The sequence below is a fragment of the Sminthopsis crassicaudata genome, chromosome 1 (genome assembly GCF_048593235.1).
Source record: "Sminthopsis crassicaudata isolate SCR6 chromosome 1, ASM4859323v1, whole genome shotgun sequence".
Lineage (NCBI taxonomy): Eukaryota > Metazoa > Chordata > Mammalia > Dasyuromorphia > Dasyuridae > Sminthopsis > Sminthopsis crassicaudata.
In genome coordinates, this window is record NC_133617.1 from 178,101,055 (window position 1) to 178,118,852 (window position 17,798).

Here is a 17,798-nt window from a genome sequence, read left to right on the forward strand (position 1 = left end):
CTTAGCACTTAGTAAGAACCTAACAGTAATAGTATAAGAATTTGCATTTGTTGTAAAAAATGTTAAAAATTTCATTTTTGTAACCATTTTGTCATTTATCTTTAAAGTCTTTATGCATTTGAAAGATTGTTTTTTACTCATTTGTGCCAATTATTCTCTCTCCCTTCTCTATATCTTTCCTTACAAAGCACTCAAAAAAATTGCAATTTAAGTTTTTTGTAGGGTCACCTACTTTAAAACATCTGCAAATTGAACTTTCCTCAAGGAAGATTGTGAGTTCAAGTGAAAGAATGGGTTTAACAAAATCCCTTGTATGGTATACTATCAAATAACTTTCTGTGTCTTTTTCCCCATTCCGCACCCAAAATCCTTTTCTTCCACACCCCACTCCCTCTAAAAAAATTTGGAAAAGGAAAAAAGAAAGCAAATTTAAGGCCTTCAAATGATGATTCCAATGTTAGCATATTGCTCATTCTAAAATTTGGTGCATGAAGCACTTTGGGTGCTGAGTTGCTGGAGGGGAGTTTTTTCATTTTGCCCCTTCAGTAAATGTGTTGCATCATAATTTATAATGAACTTCTAGCCATCCTTAGTCAGTATTCTAAAACCACCTTCTTCCTCCCCCAACCAGGGGGATTTGTGTGTGCATATGTGTTGTGTTGTAGGTCTTAACTCAACTGCTTCCTCCCCTTTTTTGGTTGTTAGTTTTCTTATTACTTTTTAAATAAGAATGCCCATCCCATCTTACCTTTCCAAAATGGGTAGTCTCTTCCAGAGCCATGTTTGGCTGTGATTATTAGCCTTCTAAGCCTCAGTTTTTCATACCTCTGAGATCTGAATTACTTTTTTGCATTAAGATCTTTGATTCATTTTCCTTGTAACTCATAATTTTTGCATTTCTGTTTGGATGTTAAAGACCATGTTTGTTATTGTTAGCTGTATGCTTGGATTTTGTCTCTTGTAAATCCCTGGCATTATTAACTGTTCTTCCCATGTTGTGGTTGCTCTCCATGGTATTTGATCCACTAGTTATAAATTTGTAATTTTTTCTATCCATTCCTTTTGTTGTTCTTGTTATTTGTTTCAAGTTCTTTTGATTAGATTTCCAAAAATCTGGGGAAAATCATTTATAAATGGACATAGTTATAAAGCAAGTGGAGCGTGTTACTACTTAATATTCAGTTTGCCTTAAGTCATTTAAAACATATACTTTTCAAAGTAAGTTAAGCTGATCCTTAGCAAACTTTACAGCAATTTCCTCCTAACCCCAATGTTTTCCTCCTTTTCCTTGACTTAATAATTTCCTCATTGGACTAACAAATCCAGCAGGATGTGTCAAATGGAATCTTCTAAGTGGAAATTCTGCCTCCAAATTGTCTTTCTAAAAATTTTTTTCCTAGCAAAATAAGTCATTCTCTGTCACAAATATTTTTTTAGGTATATTAGAAAGAAAGTGATAAGATTAATGTTAATGACAATAATGGAAGCTTTGATGGAGGAGAGCTGGTTTAGAAGGCTGGGAAGTGTAAGCAGCTGCCAAGGATCTTCTCAGGGGCTATTTATGCCATGGACTCTGAGAGCTAATTTGTGTAGGCAGCACCAATAAAAATGTATCTTTTAGACAAAATTTTTCCGCTTAAATTTTTATGCCATACTTTGCTCTTCTGGGCCTGTCCCCTTACTCTGTCCCAATCACTAAACCCTTTCTTGTTAATAAAAATTTTTTTTAGTTGAGCCAGTTGATAGCAGGAAGATCAGGATGCACACTAGCAGGATGGATGCCACATTCCCCTTCTGTAGCTCCACACCTATCTGCCAAGGGGAGGAAGGTGTATTTCCTAATCAGTTCATTGCAACCAACAGCTCCTCTCCTGCTTTCTAAAGTTGCATTATTGTCATCACTGTTTAAGTTGTTTCCTCTTTCTCCCACGGCTGGATAGACTCCCCCTACCAGGTTTGGTTAGCCATTCCACAAGTGTTGTCCACCTCCCTCTGCCCCAATTCTATGTCACACTAAGGGCCTGTGGCCTTCAAGCTACTCTGATATCAGCTGGCATGCACTCTGCACTCCTTCCTGCCTTTCTCCTTCGGCTGCTTCAGTCTGCCTGTCTAACCCAACCCCCAACCCTTCCTTTACAAGACAGACCCAGCACTCCCAGAGCTCCTGGATGTCCTCCAGAGCAGCTGTACTAGTTCCCCGGCCCCTCCCCATCTCAGGGCATCTTTCTGGCAGATGCCTTCAGAGGGTCCGTTTTGGGCTAAGGGCAGTGACTGGTGAGTGTGAGACTGCTATTCCCATTTTGGTTGGGATAGAAAAAGATGCGCAGGAAGAGCAGGCATATTTGCCTCAGATAAGCAGACTCATCCAGTTTCCATGCATCCCTGATCCTAGCAAGGGCCTCTATTCAATTATCCAGGCACTCAGTAACTCCTGTTTCCTCTTTGTCTCCTCTCTCTCCCTCACACCATGTAGTCAATAAGATGTTGATTTTTTTTTTTTTTCCTTTTTGGACATGGCTCCCTCTTTTCCCCGACCCAACAGCCCAATCAGCACCCCTAGTTCAGGCATTGTTCACTTACTATTAGGAAACAAAACAGAACTTTTTACTTTTTGTTTTTCATATTGCTCTATTTCTGCTTGTATTCTAAACTCTTATTATACCTCCTAGAGAGCTTCTCTCCTTTATAAGGAAACAAGCAAGCATTTTTAAAAGCACCTACTAGATACTAGGCTCTGTAATAATCACTTTGTGCACATTCTTTAATTTGATCCTTGCAATAGCCCTAGGATTTAGGTGCTGTTATTATCAATATTTTACAGATGAGGAAACTGAGGTAGTCACAGGTTAAGTCATTCACTCAAGGTCATACAGCACATTTAAACTTCCTGACTTCAAGACCAGTTCTCTACCCACTCTTCTGCCTGGTTACTTTACACCAGTTTAGAAAGACAAAAGCAGAACCCCATCTCCACCCTCAAAGCCAGCATCTCCAAAAAAAAAAAAAAAAAAATCTGAATCAATCTCTTCCAAGGAACATCTTGTATTTGTTCCTAACCCACAAATACCACTGGACTGCATACTTGTCCTTTCTAACCCTATGTTTGCAAAGGAATAGGTGGAAGTACCTTCTTCTTTCCGTTCTTTGGGGCTGTGCTTGTTATTGGTAATTTTGCCATATTCATTTTCCATTCTTTGTGGTGGTTGTTCTTTTTATATTATTGTATTGTTACATAAGTTGTTCTCTTAGCTCTGCTAATTCTAGCTTATATCAGTTCAGGAAATTCTTCATATCCTTTTAAATATTTTAATGTATTTGCCTCTTTAAAAATAAAAAGCAGGATAATATTTCATTGCTTTCACTAATCAGAATTTATTTAATCGTTCCCAAACAAAATTGTATCAATTTTATTTCTAATACTTTGCTATCATAGAATGGAGCTGCTATAAATATTTTTGTATATTTGAGCCTTTCTTCTCCCCCCCCCCCCCCCACCAGTGACCTCCTTCAGGTACATACCTAGCAGCATAAAAGGTATGACTGTTTTAAGTACTTTATTGGCATAATTCAAATTATTTTCCAGAATGGTTGTACCAGTTCACAGTCCTGTTAAAAATGCATCAGTGTGTTGTTTTTTCCTTGACCTCTCTGAAACAGATGTTCTGGTCTTGTGTCATCTTTACTAAGTTACTGCCTATGAAACCTAAAGCCTCGGAGTTGTTTTGTTTGGTATTTATATTGTTATTACTGATTTGGATTCTTTCATATCAGAGAACTGTTTTTTGCTCATAGGCCTTGATCACTTATTTATTGGGGAATGGCTTTTGGTGTTAATGAAATTCTACTAGTTGTCTGTTTATCTTGAATCACTCTACAACTGCTAGATTTATTTTCACAAGGAGGATATATTTGGCTTTTGTCCCTCTCTCTTTTTTTTTTTAACTTTTGTTTCTGTGTAAGTTTTACTACTAGTATCATGTATATAATTTGTAAATCAATAAATATCCGCATTGAACAGGGTGCTTGAACATTTTTCATTGATAGAAGTGCTTGAGCAAAAAAATGTAGAAACTCTCATAGATTTTATATATATATATATATATATATATATATACACCTTTTAGACAGTGATACCCATTGGGATATATATGCTAAGGATTGAGATGGCAAATGCAAAGGGAAAACTTAGTGACCTTTTTTTCCCCCCAAAATAAAAGTTCTTTTCTAGCATATCTGTTCATCCTCTCTTCTTCCCCCATGGCTTAGTGCCTCTGTGAGAATCAACAGCATTGTGGGTTTTTGTGTGTGTGCTTGTTTCTGTCCTGATGTATAAAACCTGTTTAAAAGTTGGAACCCAGAGTGGCCTGTTTTCTAAGGGGAAAAAAAATTTAAATATCACACCTCTCTTCTTCCAGATGCCTTTATTTTATGTTATTGTTATGTTATGTATTTTATTTATTCTTATTGTAAAATTACTGAAGAAATTCAGGCTCCTGCTATGAAGATTATTCTTAGCCTGGTTTCATTTTTCTTTGGCTCTGTAATGACCAGAGGTAAAGCTAATTTCCTTGGATGATAGCCCTTTTATTTGTTAAAGTTCACTGTTGAAAGTACTTATATATACAAGGAAGGGCTGAAGAATCTTCATTATTTGTAGTTCTTTTTAAGCCTTGAAGGGATTTCTCTTAATGATACTTTTCTTCTGCTAACCAGGTTCTCCAGCGCTGCCCAACAACATGGTGTATTTTGGAAGCTCTCAGGATGAGGAGGATGTAGAAGAAGAAGATGAAGAGACAGAAGATAGTAAAGCAGCCACAAATAATGCTTCATCTTCATGCCAGTCAACCCCCAGGAAAGGAAAAACACACAAACATGTCCATAATGGCCATGGTGAGTACTCAGATGAATCCAGACATTGAGGGAGCACTTGCAGAGCCCTTGGAGTCCTCCTGGTCATCTCCAAGAAGAGACTCGCTGACTAGTCCTCTTAAGGCCTGGCAAGCCATCCTACTTATTCTAGCCAATGATTTCAATGTCTATTCAAGCCTAGCTGACTGGACACTCTCCAGCAGCTTCACTGTTGACCAGGCCTACCCCTGCTTGGCTGCTTGTGAGATCCCGTCAGATCAGATGTGTTTCAGAGTGCTACAAGAAAGAATATTTATTGGTTAAAATCAGTTTCCTGATTTTATAGATGAAGAATGAAAACCTGGGGAGATAGTGACTACAGGGGAGAAAAGGCTCATGTGAATTTTATTAGTAGAGAGGGGAAAAAAATTAGTTTTTCTCACACTTGATCCAGTGCTGTTTCATGTGTCTTTTGTCACCTATCTTTTCTAAGCCTGATCTCCATGCAGAACGAAACTGATATGATGTATTTCATAAAATTTCTTTCATTCATATCTGCCAGTAATTAAGCACCATATACAATGATGTAGAGACTGCCAACTGGTATTATGTGTATTAGAAATGAAATAGATGGATCTTTTGAAGAAGTAAAAAAGTTCTTGATTTGGGTCATGAAAGGGAAGGAAAAAGTCACAGATTTTTTTTTCACCTTTTTTCAAGATTGGGTTTCTTGAATCAGGAGGTTACAGTGGAGAGAAATAAGGATTTTTTTTTTTTTTTTTTTTTTTTTTTTTTTTGTTGTTGTTGTTGTTGAAAAAGCTTGTTTCACTTAACCCAATACTTGAGACATTTGGGTCTTGGAGCTCAGATGAGATGTTAATACTAAAAAAAATAAGATGTTTATTTATTAAAAGTCATCAGAGTTGGTAGGTAAAAGCTATGAAGATAGGTGAACTCTTTTAACAGACAATAGAGAAAGAGAGATGGGCATTTAGAATGCTTTTTTTTTTTTTTTAAATCTTAAGGAAGGATTAGTTTTCTTGTTTCATTTTAGCTGAAAGGATGATAAACAAATGTGATCATAAAATATGGTTGTGTGAAAATAGAAACTAGACATTTCTTTTTTTGTTTTTGTTTTTGCTATTGTAGTAATAATCATCAGTAAAGATCCTACTAATTACTTTCCAAGGCAACCTTAGTCATAAATATTTTATTTTGCTTTTTAATCATGTTGCTTTTCCAGTGTGGGTGGAAGAGTGAATGAATCTGTCGTTTTGAGCCATGTATCCTAAGTTCTTGTTGAAATTCTGGTTGTTTGAAACAACACAAAACATAAACTCTCCTCTCCCTGCTTGTTCTCAGGGCTTATAAAGAAACTTCTTTCTTGTATATTGAAGACAAGATTCTTCTAACATCAGATATCCTGCCATATGTGCATGGATCTCATTAGCTTGATTTTCTTTTGATATTGAGAGCCTCAGTATTATGGGAAAGGAATAAGGTAATCACTTGCTATCATTTCACAGACACTTTTCCTAGGGTTAGGACATGGTATGTGTACTGATAGGTCGTATTAATGGTCGTGTGTATTTGTAGTTCCTAGATGGAACTTTGGAAATACTTTTAAGAATTTGAGTTATAGTTAAAGCAAAAGCTATTATAGCACAGGGTACAGAAAACTGTTATTTCCATTTCTAGTGTTTTGTTCACACTATGCTTGGTCAATAAATCTCAGAATCTGTCTTTCCCTTTTCCTCTCCTGGGCAGTTCATATTTCACAGGTCTCAGTCTCTGAGCCAAGTGACTTCTGGGTAGAGCAGATAACTCTCCTTAGCTAAATGCTGGTCTTTGCCTCTGATTTAGGGGAGTCTGTCCTTCTCTCTCTTTCTGTCTCTCTCACACACAGTCATTTGCCAGTTTGGGGGGAAGGGAAAGACTTGTGTAGTTTTTGAGTCTGACTGTTCAGCTTGGAGAGTCCTGCTGGATCATCATGTAATTCTTGGAAACATGGTTTTTTGAGGGGGTCAATTTGTGCACGAGATAGTTTTGTTGGTTTTGGGGAATAGATGCTTGTCTGTGTTGGCATATGCATTCTTGCAATCTGTTCCTTGCAAAGGTCAATGTAAAATAGTGGCTTCCTAAAGCACAAATTTCTCTTATTCTAACTACATATTACTTAATTCTGCCATTCATTTGCTAATTTCTTATGAAGCTTCTTCATTCCCAATTGCTTCTTCCAAGTTTTTCCCTCTTTTTCCTTTCATACCACTGGGAAATCATCATATGTGTAGCAGAAAATATACATTCTGAACTAAAATGGCATTATTTCTTATAATCTCGTCTGCTACAAGTACTTACGAACCCATTTTTTCTATAGCATGTCTCTGAATTTATTGTTTTTGATATGGGATATTAAAAATGGTTACTTTAGGTTTCGATACTGGTAACATTTATCTGCTTTGCTAGAGGGTTTCATATTTCTTCAGTGTTTGTAATATTGTCCCTAGAGAAGGGAGCACTCAGTTTTAATGACATTGCAATTGGACAATTAATATCAGAAGCAAAAATTCTTGGGTTTACAGAATTACAGAATTGGATATACCTTTTTCTTAATTTGAAACAAGTCCAAGACTGTTGATATCATATACCTAGCTTTCAGTTTGAGGGAGGGAATATCTAGTCTGTGATATGGACTAGAATAATTTTCTGTGGTCTATTAAATAAATTCCATGAGTAATATTCACATAAGTGCGTTGGTTTTATAAATGGAACATAACCTTTAACATCTTAAGAGGATAAATATTCTAAAATTCCACAAGGTGAAAATACTGGTCCTTGAAATTCGGATTCTCTCAATTCTGAGTCTTTCTATCCACTTGTTTTCTTTGGAATACCTTAATGTATTCTGCATGTTTCATTCTCTCTCTTGTTTTCCCTTTTTATTTCCTATTTTTAAAAATGGTAAGTTGTCATATTTTTCTTGCTCATTTTAAAAAAAAAAGTGGATTATTTTTGGTTGTTGTTGTTGCTGCTTCTTTTTACAGTTTTATAACCTTCAGTTCATAAGCAATGTCTTATTTCCCTGTTATAAGTAAATAAAACATGCAGACCTGTTCTACTATACCTTTTAAATGCAGAACAGTGATTTTGTTGGACATAAGAAAAATGGTTGAGTATACAGAAGTTTGTTTACTTCAAGTACTAGAAATAATATGGTTTACATTTCCATGTAAAAACACAAAATAGTTTGTTCTTATCGAGTTCCTTGAAATTAATATTTGATGTTGGCTCTTACAGGTAAAATCTGAGTTCCTTAAATGATCATTTAAAAAAATTTAATATTATGGTTAATTTTGCTGCAAGGTATTGTGAATAGGGTATTTTTGGCCTCAGTTCTAGGTTCTTTATATTGTTAATATAAAATAATCTAGGACATATGTCTTTTATTGTGGCTGCTGATAAATGCTGTACAATTCTAATTGTAGCTCCAGCATTATTTGGATTGCTTGTTTCTTGTATTTCCTGTATCTTTGATCTGGGAATTTCAGAATTTAACAATAATATTCCTATGTGTTTTCCTTATAAGATCTCTTTGAGATGATGATCAGTGGATAGAAGTTAGAAATAATGACCTCAGAATTATTGAACATGTCTCATAAAAGTACTGTAATGAGTCTCTTTTATATCGTAATTTAGTAATTCTATTGATTAGAAACTTAAACTAGTACAAATGTCTTGATGATAAGGAGGAGTTGTCTCATGATTGTCTTTGATAATCTTATAAGCTAGGTACCAAGTTGTTATCAAAGCCAGCAAAGCCAGACCATCAATTTGTTATCTCCTAGATTTCTGCTCTTTTGTATGAATTCAGGCTTTTGAGAGCCATATGACATTATAATGAAACTATGTTCCTAAGTTGTGAAATGCACCATGATGTTAATGAATAGAGTCCTACCTTAGTTATCTGTCACACAGCAGCTTATCTCCCACAAGTATCTGGTACCACAGAGAGCTAGCCAGAGTTGGCATAGCCTATTTATGCTTTTAGTTTCAGTAATACCATGTAACTTAAAAAGCAGAGTCCTGTTTACCTATTTTTATTCCTTCATGAACCCTTTAATTTCAGTACTTTTTTTTTTTTTTTTTTTTTTTTTTTTTTAGTTTTTGGATGTTTTAAACACCAATCTCACCAGTAAAATAGTTTGTTAACAGTTTAAACAAGCTTCTCTTTATACTTCTTTTATTTCTCCATTGGCTGAGACAACAGTGATGGCTGGAAGCAGGTGGCAGGCATAGGCAGGATTTGCTTGTACCCACTGATAATTAAATTGGGTCAGTGGTGTGTTAATTGAATAAACAGATAGGTTATAGTTATCCACCAAAAAAAGACCATACATTTTCTCTGTGATATCTCATTTTTAAGAGATTTTATTTACTGTCATTGTCAGACACTTGTTAGGTGGTCAGTCAATTGACTGTTTAATACATTACAAATATGTAACAGGAACCATGCTGGACGTTGTAGAGCAGGATGAAGTATCAGCATATTAAATAGTGCCCTATTTAATAGTATTTTGTCAGTTGCACCTTCACTCAGAATTCTAGGGTTGCCTCTGTGAACCCGCTGATGATATCCAGAAGAATTAAGAATATGGTGGTCTTGGAAACAAGACTGGCATTTGGGGCTGGCATGGTGACATAACACAGGGAATGAGATTTCAGACAACAGCAACATGTCCTTTCATCTTGCTTATCAGTGCAAAGAAAGCTCACATCTAGACCAGCATTTGTTTGTAAATATATAAGAATGATTTGGTGCATTCAGGGCATTCTTTTCCCAGTTGGCAACCACTTTGGTTTAAGTCTTGTCATTTTGTGTGTGATTACATTTAAGTGACTTCCTCAATACCATTGTGGGGATATGTGAATCTGCCATACTACCTGGAGTACGCGTTGTTTATTACCCTGGTGGAACACTCTGATAATCCTCTCTCTGGGACTTTACACATAGGTTGTCATGAAGCCTTCCTCATAATTTTTTGTTTCCTTCAAAACTTTCCTCATATTCCCTTCTATATGAGATTTTTCTTTCTTTGCTATAGCTTCTATTCTGTTGCCCCATTCTCACCATCCTCCAGTCTTGTTTATGTATATTTTGGGTATGTTATTGACTATGGTAGGATATAATTTCCTTGACAGCAAGGACTTGGCTGTTTTCAATTCTGTTATGCCCAGCTGCTAGGATAGGTTTTTTTCATAAATATTAGTTGACTGAGAATGTCCTCAGATTTCCAAGACAAAATGTTTTGCCTTCCCTAGGCATCTCAAATAGTGCTTCAGGGATGCAACTTGCAGAGGCCCTAGGAGAAACTGGTCCCATGGTCTTTTCCCTGTGCTAAGGTTTCATGATTATGACAATGGCCCCACAGTATTTTGAAAAGGCTTGATCCTCCTGTATGCCTTGTTCATGAAGATAGAGAAATATATAATATATTAAGATTTCTGTCAAAACTCAACCTCAAAATGGCTGTAACTGTAAGATTTTTCTTTTAGTTATAGCAAAAGTATTTTTCCTCAGAGCACCCTCTTTTTTAGCTGTGCCTGACAATTGAGGTACATGACCATTAGACCCCCCCCAAAGCATAGTTGCACTCATTCTCCTCCTCCTCCTCCCCCTCCTCCTCCTCCCTCTCCTCCCCCTCCTCAATTATTCTGAAAGATAGAGAAGTGTTAGGATTCTCACAAGGTGCTAAGTCAGTGGAATTGATAGAGACAATAATTTTCTAATTTAGCATGGTTCAGTATGATTGATCTGACCCTACAAGGAGATGTTATGGGCCAGAACTTGAAACAATGGTTAAATCTAATTTAGCATTGATTTAATTCTACAACAAATAATGGTTTCCTAGTGATGAAATGATTGGTGTATACTCAGTGGACAGCATATAAGCAAGAAGCTCTCAGGGCCAGAGGGGACTTTGGGAGATTCACAACTAGGATTGACTTCCGGGAGATCCACAAGCCCACAGAAACCCACAATCCCACTCTCGGAGGCAGAGTCAAGATACATTCCCACTTTCACCTTCATGCTGGCTGGAGACATTCAGACAAGAGCTCTTGGGAACCAAGGAGAGAGATAGGCCTCTATTAAAGCTAACCAGACCCCAGGAAGGAGGCAAGACTTTGAAGGAGAAAATTTGAAGGACTTTAACTGAACTGAACTGAAACTAAGGTTGCTTCCAGAAGCCTCTCAAGAAACCTGTTCCCAGAGAACAATTATAATTTAAAGAAGAAAACATTACAGACAGACAAAAGAGAACATTACTTTTAGAAAAACTGAAATAATTTTCAGATCCTTCTAGTTCTACCACCATAACTAGGTCTTGGCATTGATCCACTTGCTTCATAAAGTCTCTGGACCTCATTTTCTTCATTTGTAAAATGAGGCATTTAATTTAAATGAGCTTTAAGATCACGTCTCTTAAATTTTCAATTTTTCTCAACAATAGATTATGTGAGATTCACCAAAAGTCATGAGTACAGTTCTGAGGTACCAGATCTCCCAAGTTTACCTAGAGTTGGGGGAGGCACTCTATGTTTTGATTTTCTCTCATGGGCCAAAATATAGCTCCTTTTGCAGAAGGGTCATACTCTTAGAGCTTGCAAGGTCTTCAGAACTTGTCCAGTCGACCCCCTTATTTTTAAAACAAGTAAATAGACCTTGAAATTTACTCAAGTTTCCACAACCAGTAAATGGCAAAAACTGGTTGTATCTTAAGCTTTCTTACTCCACATTCAGCCGTCATGAAGGGGATACTCTGTTCTAATGTAAGTGGCTTACCCAAGTCATGTGTTTGATGCTTTTTGATTGCCTACTTTGGGATGACTTGACTCAAAATCCATGGACTCATTCCATTTTCATTGTACTAAGTTCTTGGTAAATAGATTTACTCCTGCAGTCATTAGTCCCTTCTTTGACTAAGTCCTTATTGTTGTGCTTATCTCTACTTCCAGAGGATTCTATGTTAGATGGTATGGCATGCCCTGAGAGAAAAGCTTGCCCAGCCTTCTCATTTTACAGATAAAGATCAAATGTTTGGTTCTCAGACTTTCTTCAACTAATTTTACTTGGCTTTGATGTGATGAAACTGCACTCAGTGCTAGGGTACAAAAACAAATAAAATGGCCCCTTCTCTCTGGAAGCATAATTCCATTAGGAGAACCCCATGAGATTGGAGGTAAAAGACCCATTGTGCTACTTGTTACCTTGAATACATAAATGACTCTTCTGCTTGTCTCAAGTTCCCTAATTTGTAAAATGGCTTGGGTAGGGATAAACTAATCCCATATAAGTCTTATTCCTAGGATCTTCCCAGCCCCAATCCTAGTACTGCTCTTGTGTCCAAAGGGGTGAGGCAGGGGATATCACCAGGGGATGTGTTCTGGATGGTGAAGGAGTCCTGGGAGGGTAGTTAGGTAAGGTCTGCAGGTAACTCTTGAGTCCACACTTGGTATCAAATTCTCATAACTGACTTGGAGAAGTCAGTCAATCTTTGGCTCCCTCAGTTTTTTCTTCTGAGAAATTGGCATCATACTAGCCCCTGTCTCCCTGGATTGTTGGGAAGATTAAAATAAGATACTCTATAAGGTACTATGCCCAACACTTTTGTTGTTCAGTTGTTTCCTGTTCTTTGGTTTTTCTTTTTTTCCCCCTGAGGCAGTTGGGGTTAAGTGACTTGCCCAGAGTCACATCCCTAGGAAATGTTAAGTGTCTAAGACCAAATTTGAACTCCTCCTGACTTCATATCCTACTGCATTCCTTTTTTTTTTTTATTGTAGTAGGGCTGGTGTTCTACACACTGCCATCTAGCTGCCCTCTCTGAGGTTTTCTTGTGATATTGGAGAATTTTGTCATTTCCTTCTCCAGCTCATTTTACAGATGAGGAAACTGAGGCAAGCGGGTTTAAGGGACTTGCCCAGGTTTACAGTTAGAGGAGTCTTTGTAACTCCAGACACAGTGTTTTTTCCATAGTGCTACATCATGCAAAATGCCTGACATTTAGCTTGTTTATAACCTCTTTTTCTCATAATCAGTAAACATTTATAAACTATGAACTATATACCAGACATTATATTAAGTGCTGAGTATTAAAAAAAAAAAGGCAAAGAATGTTCCCTGCTCTCAAAAGATCTTAAAGTGAAAGGTTTATAGTTTTTTTGTTTTGTTTTGTTTTATTTTTGTTTGTCTGTCTAGCCACCCTCCTACCTGCAGCCACCATATTTGTCCATTTCCTTGGCTAGAAGTAGTGCAGATGGTTTTTTTATTTTGAAGAACTCCCTATGGGGAGTTCTGACCCCATAGGAGGGAGGGTGGAAAAGGGGAAAGTACCAATAAACTCCACCCCTTTTATGTGTGTTTGCAGAGGTGTCCTTACTTTTGGGCCCCAAAGAAAAGGGGTTCCAAGGAGCTTAGGGTAGTGTGGATCTCGCCTTTAATTCTCTGCAACCTGGAAAGACACAGGGCCATGTGAAGGCGAGTAGCCCAGGCTCTTAATCAGATCAGTTTCACCTAGGCCTTGCCACCTAATTATCTTCTAATGAACTGTTGAAGAGGTTGAGATGGTGCATGGGATCACAGAGGGCAGCATTACTACTTGCCACTGTCCCATACATGCTTCATAATTAAGAGTGCCCCCAGGTGCTATTGGAGAAGAATGTGACCTGATATATTATGTTCCCTTGTTTTTATTGTTTCACTACAGTGTTTTCAAAAAATCAACTTAAGAAAAGAGACTTTTGGAAATTCCCTTACTGTAAGGTGATTGGGATTGTTTAACATAGATTTGGGGTGAGATACTAAGGCTATTCTACCTGCTTTTTTTCTTCATCTCCAGTGTGGTGAAGGTAATTACAGAAACTCATTATCCCCATGTCTTTTGATGTCTGCCTCAGCTCCCTCACTGACCTGAGTGAGCAGTGTCTGCGGGTAGTGAATGGGTAAGGTAGCTTTTTGTAATCAGAAAGGACCTGAAAGAATTTATATAATCCCTTTGGGGTTAAAGAAGTTCTCTGAGATGCTGGCATTTTTTCCCCAAAGGGAGACTGACAAAGCCGTATGGAAAGTCTTGCTTTCGAATCATTTCTGCATTTCAGCATATTGACCAGCTACTGACAGATGTTAAATTTAGTTTCCTGGAGACCTCTGGATAGGATAAATGGATTGTAGTAGGACATGAAAGTTCCTGATGTTTGTATGACTCACTCTAATGATAGATATATAGTTTTCTATTTCTTCTTTGCAAATAATGCAGAAAGACACTTAAGTCAGTCCCCTGAAACTACTAGTAGCATATTCCATACCAGTCAAAATGAAATTTAATTGTGCATTCAGTTATTACCAGGATTTATCATAAAGCATAATCTTTGAATAGTAAACTTTTCTTAAGTTACTTCAATTACCCGTTTCTGCTAAAAGGAAAGTGAATCCATAATAATCCAAAGGAATCCATAATATAGAAAGGAAATTAAGTTTCTTTAAAATCTAGGATATGGCCTAGCTTTAGTTTTATGAAATTGTACAGAGTAAATTCATCATATACTGCCTATGCCTTTAAATATGTGTCACCTTAACCAACAATAGAAAGAAATAGCAGGGGGCTTGCTGGCAAGAGGGCATTTCCGTGTAGACTTTTTAAACCGAGCATGTCATTGGACTCCCAGCTGGAATGATTTAATTGCTTTTGGATTCACACTGGGGGCATGGTGTTTAAAGGCCAGAAAGCAATCATTTGAACTACTGCACCAAATTTCTGCTTGGCATTTGCCTGGGTGGAGCAGTCAGCTGCTTCCTGGGGTATGTTTCTTCAGCCTTTAGTGACAGAATGAAGTAATCTCTAGCTTTTTACATTTTGAAAATTAGGTGTTTTCCCCAGTGTTTCCCTTTCCTTATCTTCTAATATCTGTGGTGTTCTATTAAAACTAGGGAATTTATAAGTAGATAGTACGTTAGTCCTTTGTGAACAAATCCAAATGTGAAACTAAATATACAAATACATATTTTAGGCTCATAGGTACAGCTGGAAGATACTTTAGGGACTGACATTATTACTATTTTGTAGATTAAGAAATTGTAGTTCATTAACTGTGTGAGTGCTGTCTGCTTTTGTGACTGAAGGACTTACACACTCCACTTGCTTTCATTTGCCCCACAATCTGGGATTGATACATTTCTAAGTTTCTGAGAAAAGTATATTGTGTTCTTGATATGAGTAGCAGTTTATAGTGGAGTTTATAGTGAGGAAATGTATAATTGATGAAATGTCTTAAGAGAATAATCTTTTCATTTTAAGTTGAGTGAGAAATGCATTGGTGTTTTTTTTTTTTTTTTAACCAGAAGCTCAGAAGTTTTATCAATCTATTGTATCTTTATACCATTCAGTGGTGATACACTGAAATCTAGGCGAATATTCCTGTGAGAGAAAGACCAGCCTGCCTTAATGTAGTATTACTTATATATTGCTAATTTAGAGAACATTTTTATTCACAAGAAGAAATACATTATAGACTTTTAGTAGGTAGATGCTAATGAGCTGAAAAGATGATCAAATGAGATAAAATATATAATCATCTCTTTTACCATCACTACTTCCTTCAGTGTAGTTTTGATGTGTTAGGTTTCAACATAAGAAATTAAGTGGGAATTTGGGGTGGAGTTTTGCTGAACCTGCAGATGACACATGAAGGTCAATAGGTGACACATGAAATGTCAACAACATTGAAAAGTTTCGAAAATCAGAATTGCACAAAATATATGTATAGTGTTGTATAATGGTAATATTTTTATCTTTTAATACCACAATAATTCGGACTTCAGGTTTGAAGGGAAGGCCAAACATTTTTGAAATGTTTTTCCACACCCCTAGCCCCCATGATGTGGAAGGGATAACAGTAAAGCACTTCATTTTAAAAAAACTGTTGCATAAACCTTAGCTATTAACAAAAATAATAAAGATTTGAACATAGTTTAAAAAAAATACAATACTGAACATGTACACAAACCATTTACTGTAACTGATTTCGACCAAAGCAAGCATCCTAAAAATTAGTTATATTTGTTTTTAGGATGTTTTTCCATTTTTAAATATTAAAAACCAGTTCAGTAATTAAATCAATATTGATTAAGAATCCTGATATGTGTAAGGAACTTGAATACAAAAATAATATCTCTGACCTCAACAAATTTACTTTCACTTGGGTTTAAACTTGTCCATCTAAATAAAATTGGATGATAGGAAGATTGTTTGATACAAACAACCAAGAAAAGCCTTAACAGAGAAATTGGCATTGCAAATGAACTTTAAAGGAATCACGTTAAGGATTCTAAGAGATGGAGGTGAAGGAGGAATGTATTCCTACTAGTGAGGGCATCCTAATGAAAAGCATGGCCTAGGGAGATGGAGCGTGTTCAAGAATAATATTCTGGTTTGACTGGAATATCAAGTGAATGAATGGGCCTAATAAGAAATAAGGCTAAAAAAGGATATGTTAGAGCCAGATGCAGAAGGGCACCAAAACTATAGGGGAAATAGGATAGTTAGACATAACTGTGCCTGAAGAAGATTATTTCTAAGGGATAGATTGTTGAGCATTTTCTTGGTAGTCATGATCCATTAAGCAGATTTGACTAGTTTTTAATTGGAAAATTCCAGAATTCATTATTGTTATAGTCAGTATATTTAATTGTGACTTTTTGGTTTATTTTGGTTTGTTGGTTATGTTTTTAAAAATCTAAATTACTAGTTTTATTGTAACCCCTGAACATTTTACATGTAGATGAGATGCTTTCTGTTATTTTTTCAACACTTGGTTTTTTTTCTTCCAGGTTATTGTTGTTACACAGTCCCCATCTCTATTACTGTAACATGCTGCAATGAAACCACATAAAAGTAGAATCATCCAAATCTCAAGACTTAAAAGAGACTTCAAAGGTTAACTAGCATGACCCATGTCTGAGGAGAAATCAATCTCTTCTACAATACTGTCAACAAGTATTCATCTAGCCTTTGCTAGAAAATCTCATGTGAGGGAGAAATTCCAAAACTTCCCAAATCCACTCTTGGAGAGTCTTATCATAGATGTCAGTCATAAATGTACTTTATTTAGATTGTTTCTGTATAGACCTTTTAGAAATAATGGCAGTTGACAACTTGAAAACACTTTGTAATTGAGACTTGAATGCTAAGCTTCATTGTTCTCACTTTGAAAGAGAGTATGATTTATTTTTGGAACTACTGTTTCTCTTTTGTTTTGTAGGGGAACACCCTTGTATCTTTACCTCTGTTTTGTGGGTCAGCTCTTGGAGAGGAGAAAGAACCCTTAATTTTGAGGTGGTTCATCTTTTGGACCATTGCATTCATATGTCATATATTTCCTATGTACTTATAAAGTTTAGTAACTTTATTCTTATTCTACTGCTTGACCAACCCTGCTACATCATTATTTATTAAATTAAAGCTAATTTATTAAAGTGTAGGATAAAGCTCACATTTTGCTCTTTTGATAAAGAAAACAAAGTTAATGATGAATTGGTAGTCCCTGGGGTTAACCCTTTTCTGCTACTTGGTGTCTCAGTTTTTTCATCCATAAGCCAAGTAGATTCAACTATGATCTGCAAGTTCTGTCAGTGCTCTCACCCAGAATCCCCAAGCCATCCTTGAGGATCCTAAAGGATTTATTAAAGGGAAAGATAAAACTGAGTATCAAATTCAGCCCATTTGAAGTCCATATTAATACTTAGTCCTGAGTTTTTCATGGATAAAGATCTATCCTGGGCCCCGGGAATAGTTGGCTCTGAAATAGAGTGTATGATTTTCTGGGTTGGTTCCCCAAATGCAGGGAAACTGGGTACCTGCATTGGCAGAGGCAGTGTCCTCACATGGGATTTTTCTCTT

The 17,798-nt window shown here is 36.5% G+C and overlaps 1 protein-coding gene across 3 annotated transcripts in view; it reads left to right on the forward strand.

Annotated features, from left to right (window-relative positions):
• Positions 1–17,798, forward strand: part of JARID2 (jumonji and AT-rich interaction domain containing 2) — a 297,444-nt gene that overhangs the window by 225,028 nt on the left and 54,618 nt on the right. For all 3 annotated transcript variants that reach the window (XM_074272131.1, XM_074272149.1, XM_074272140.1), the window contains one exon: positions 4,714–4,890. In XM_074272131.1, coding sequence (XP_074128232.1) covers positions 4,714–4,890 — 177 coding nt within the window. The remainder of the gene's footprint in view (positions 1–4,713; positions 4,891–17,798) is intronic.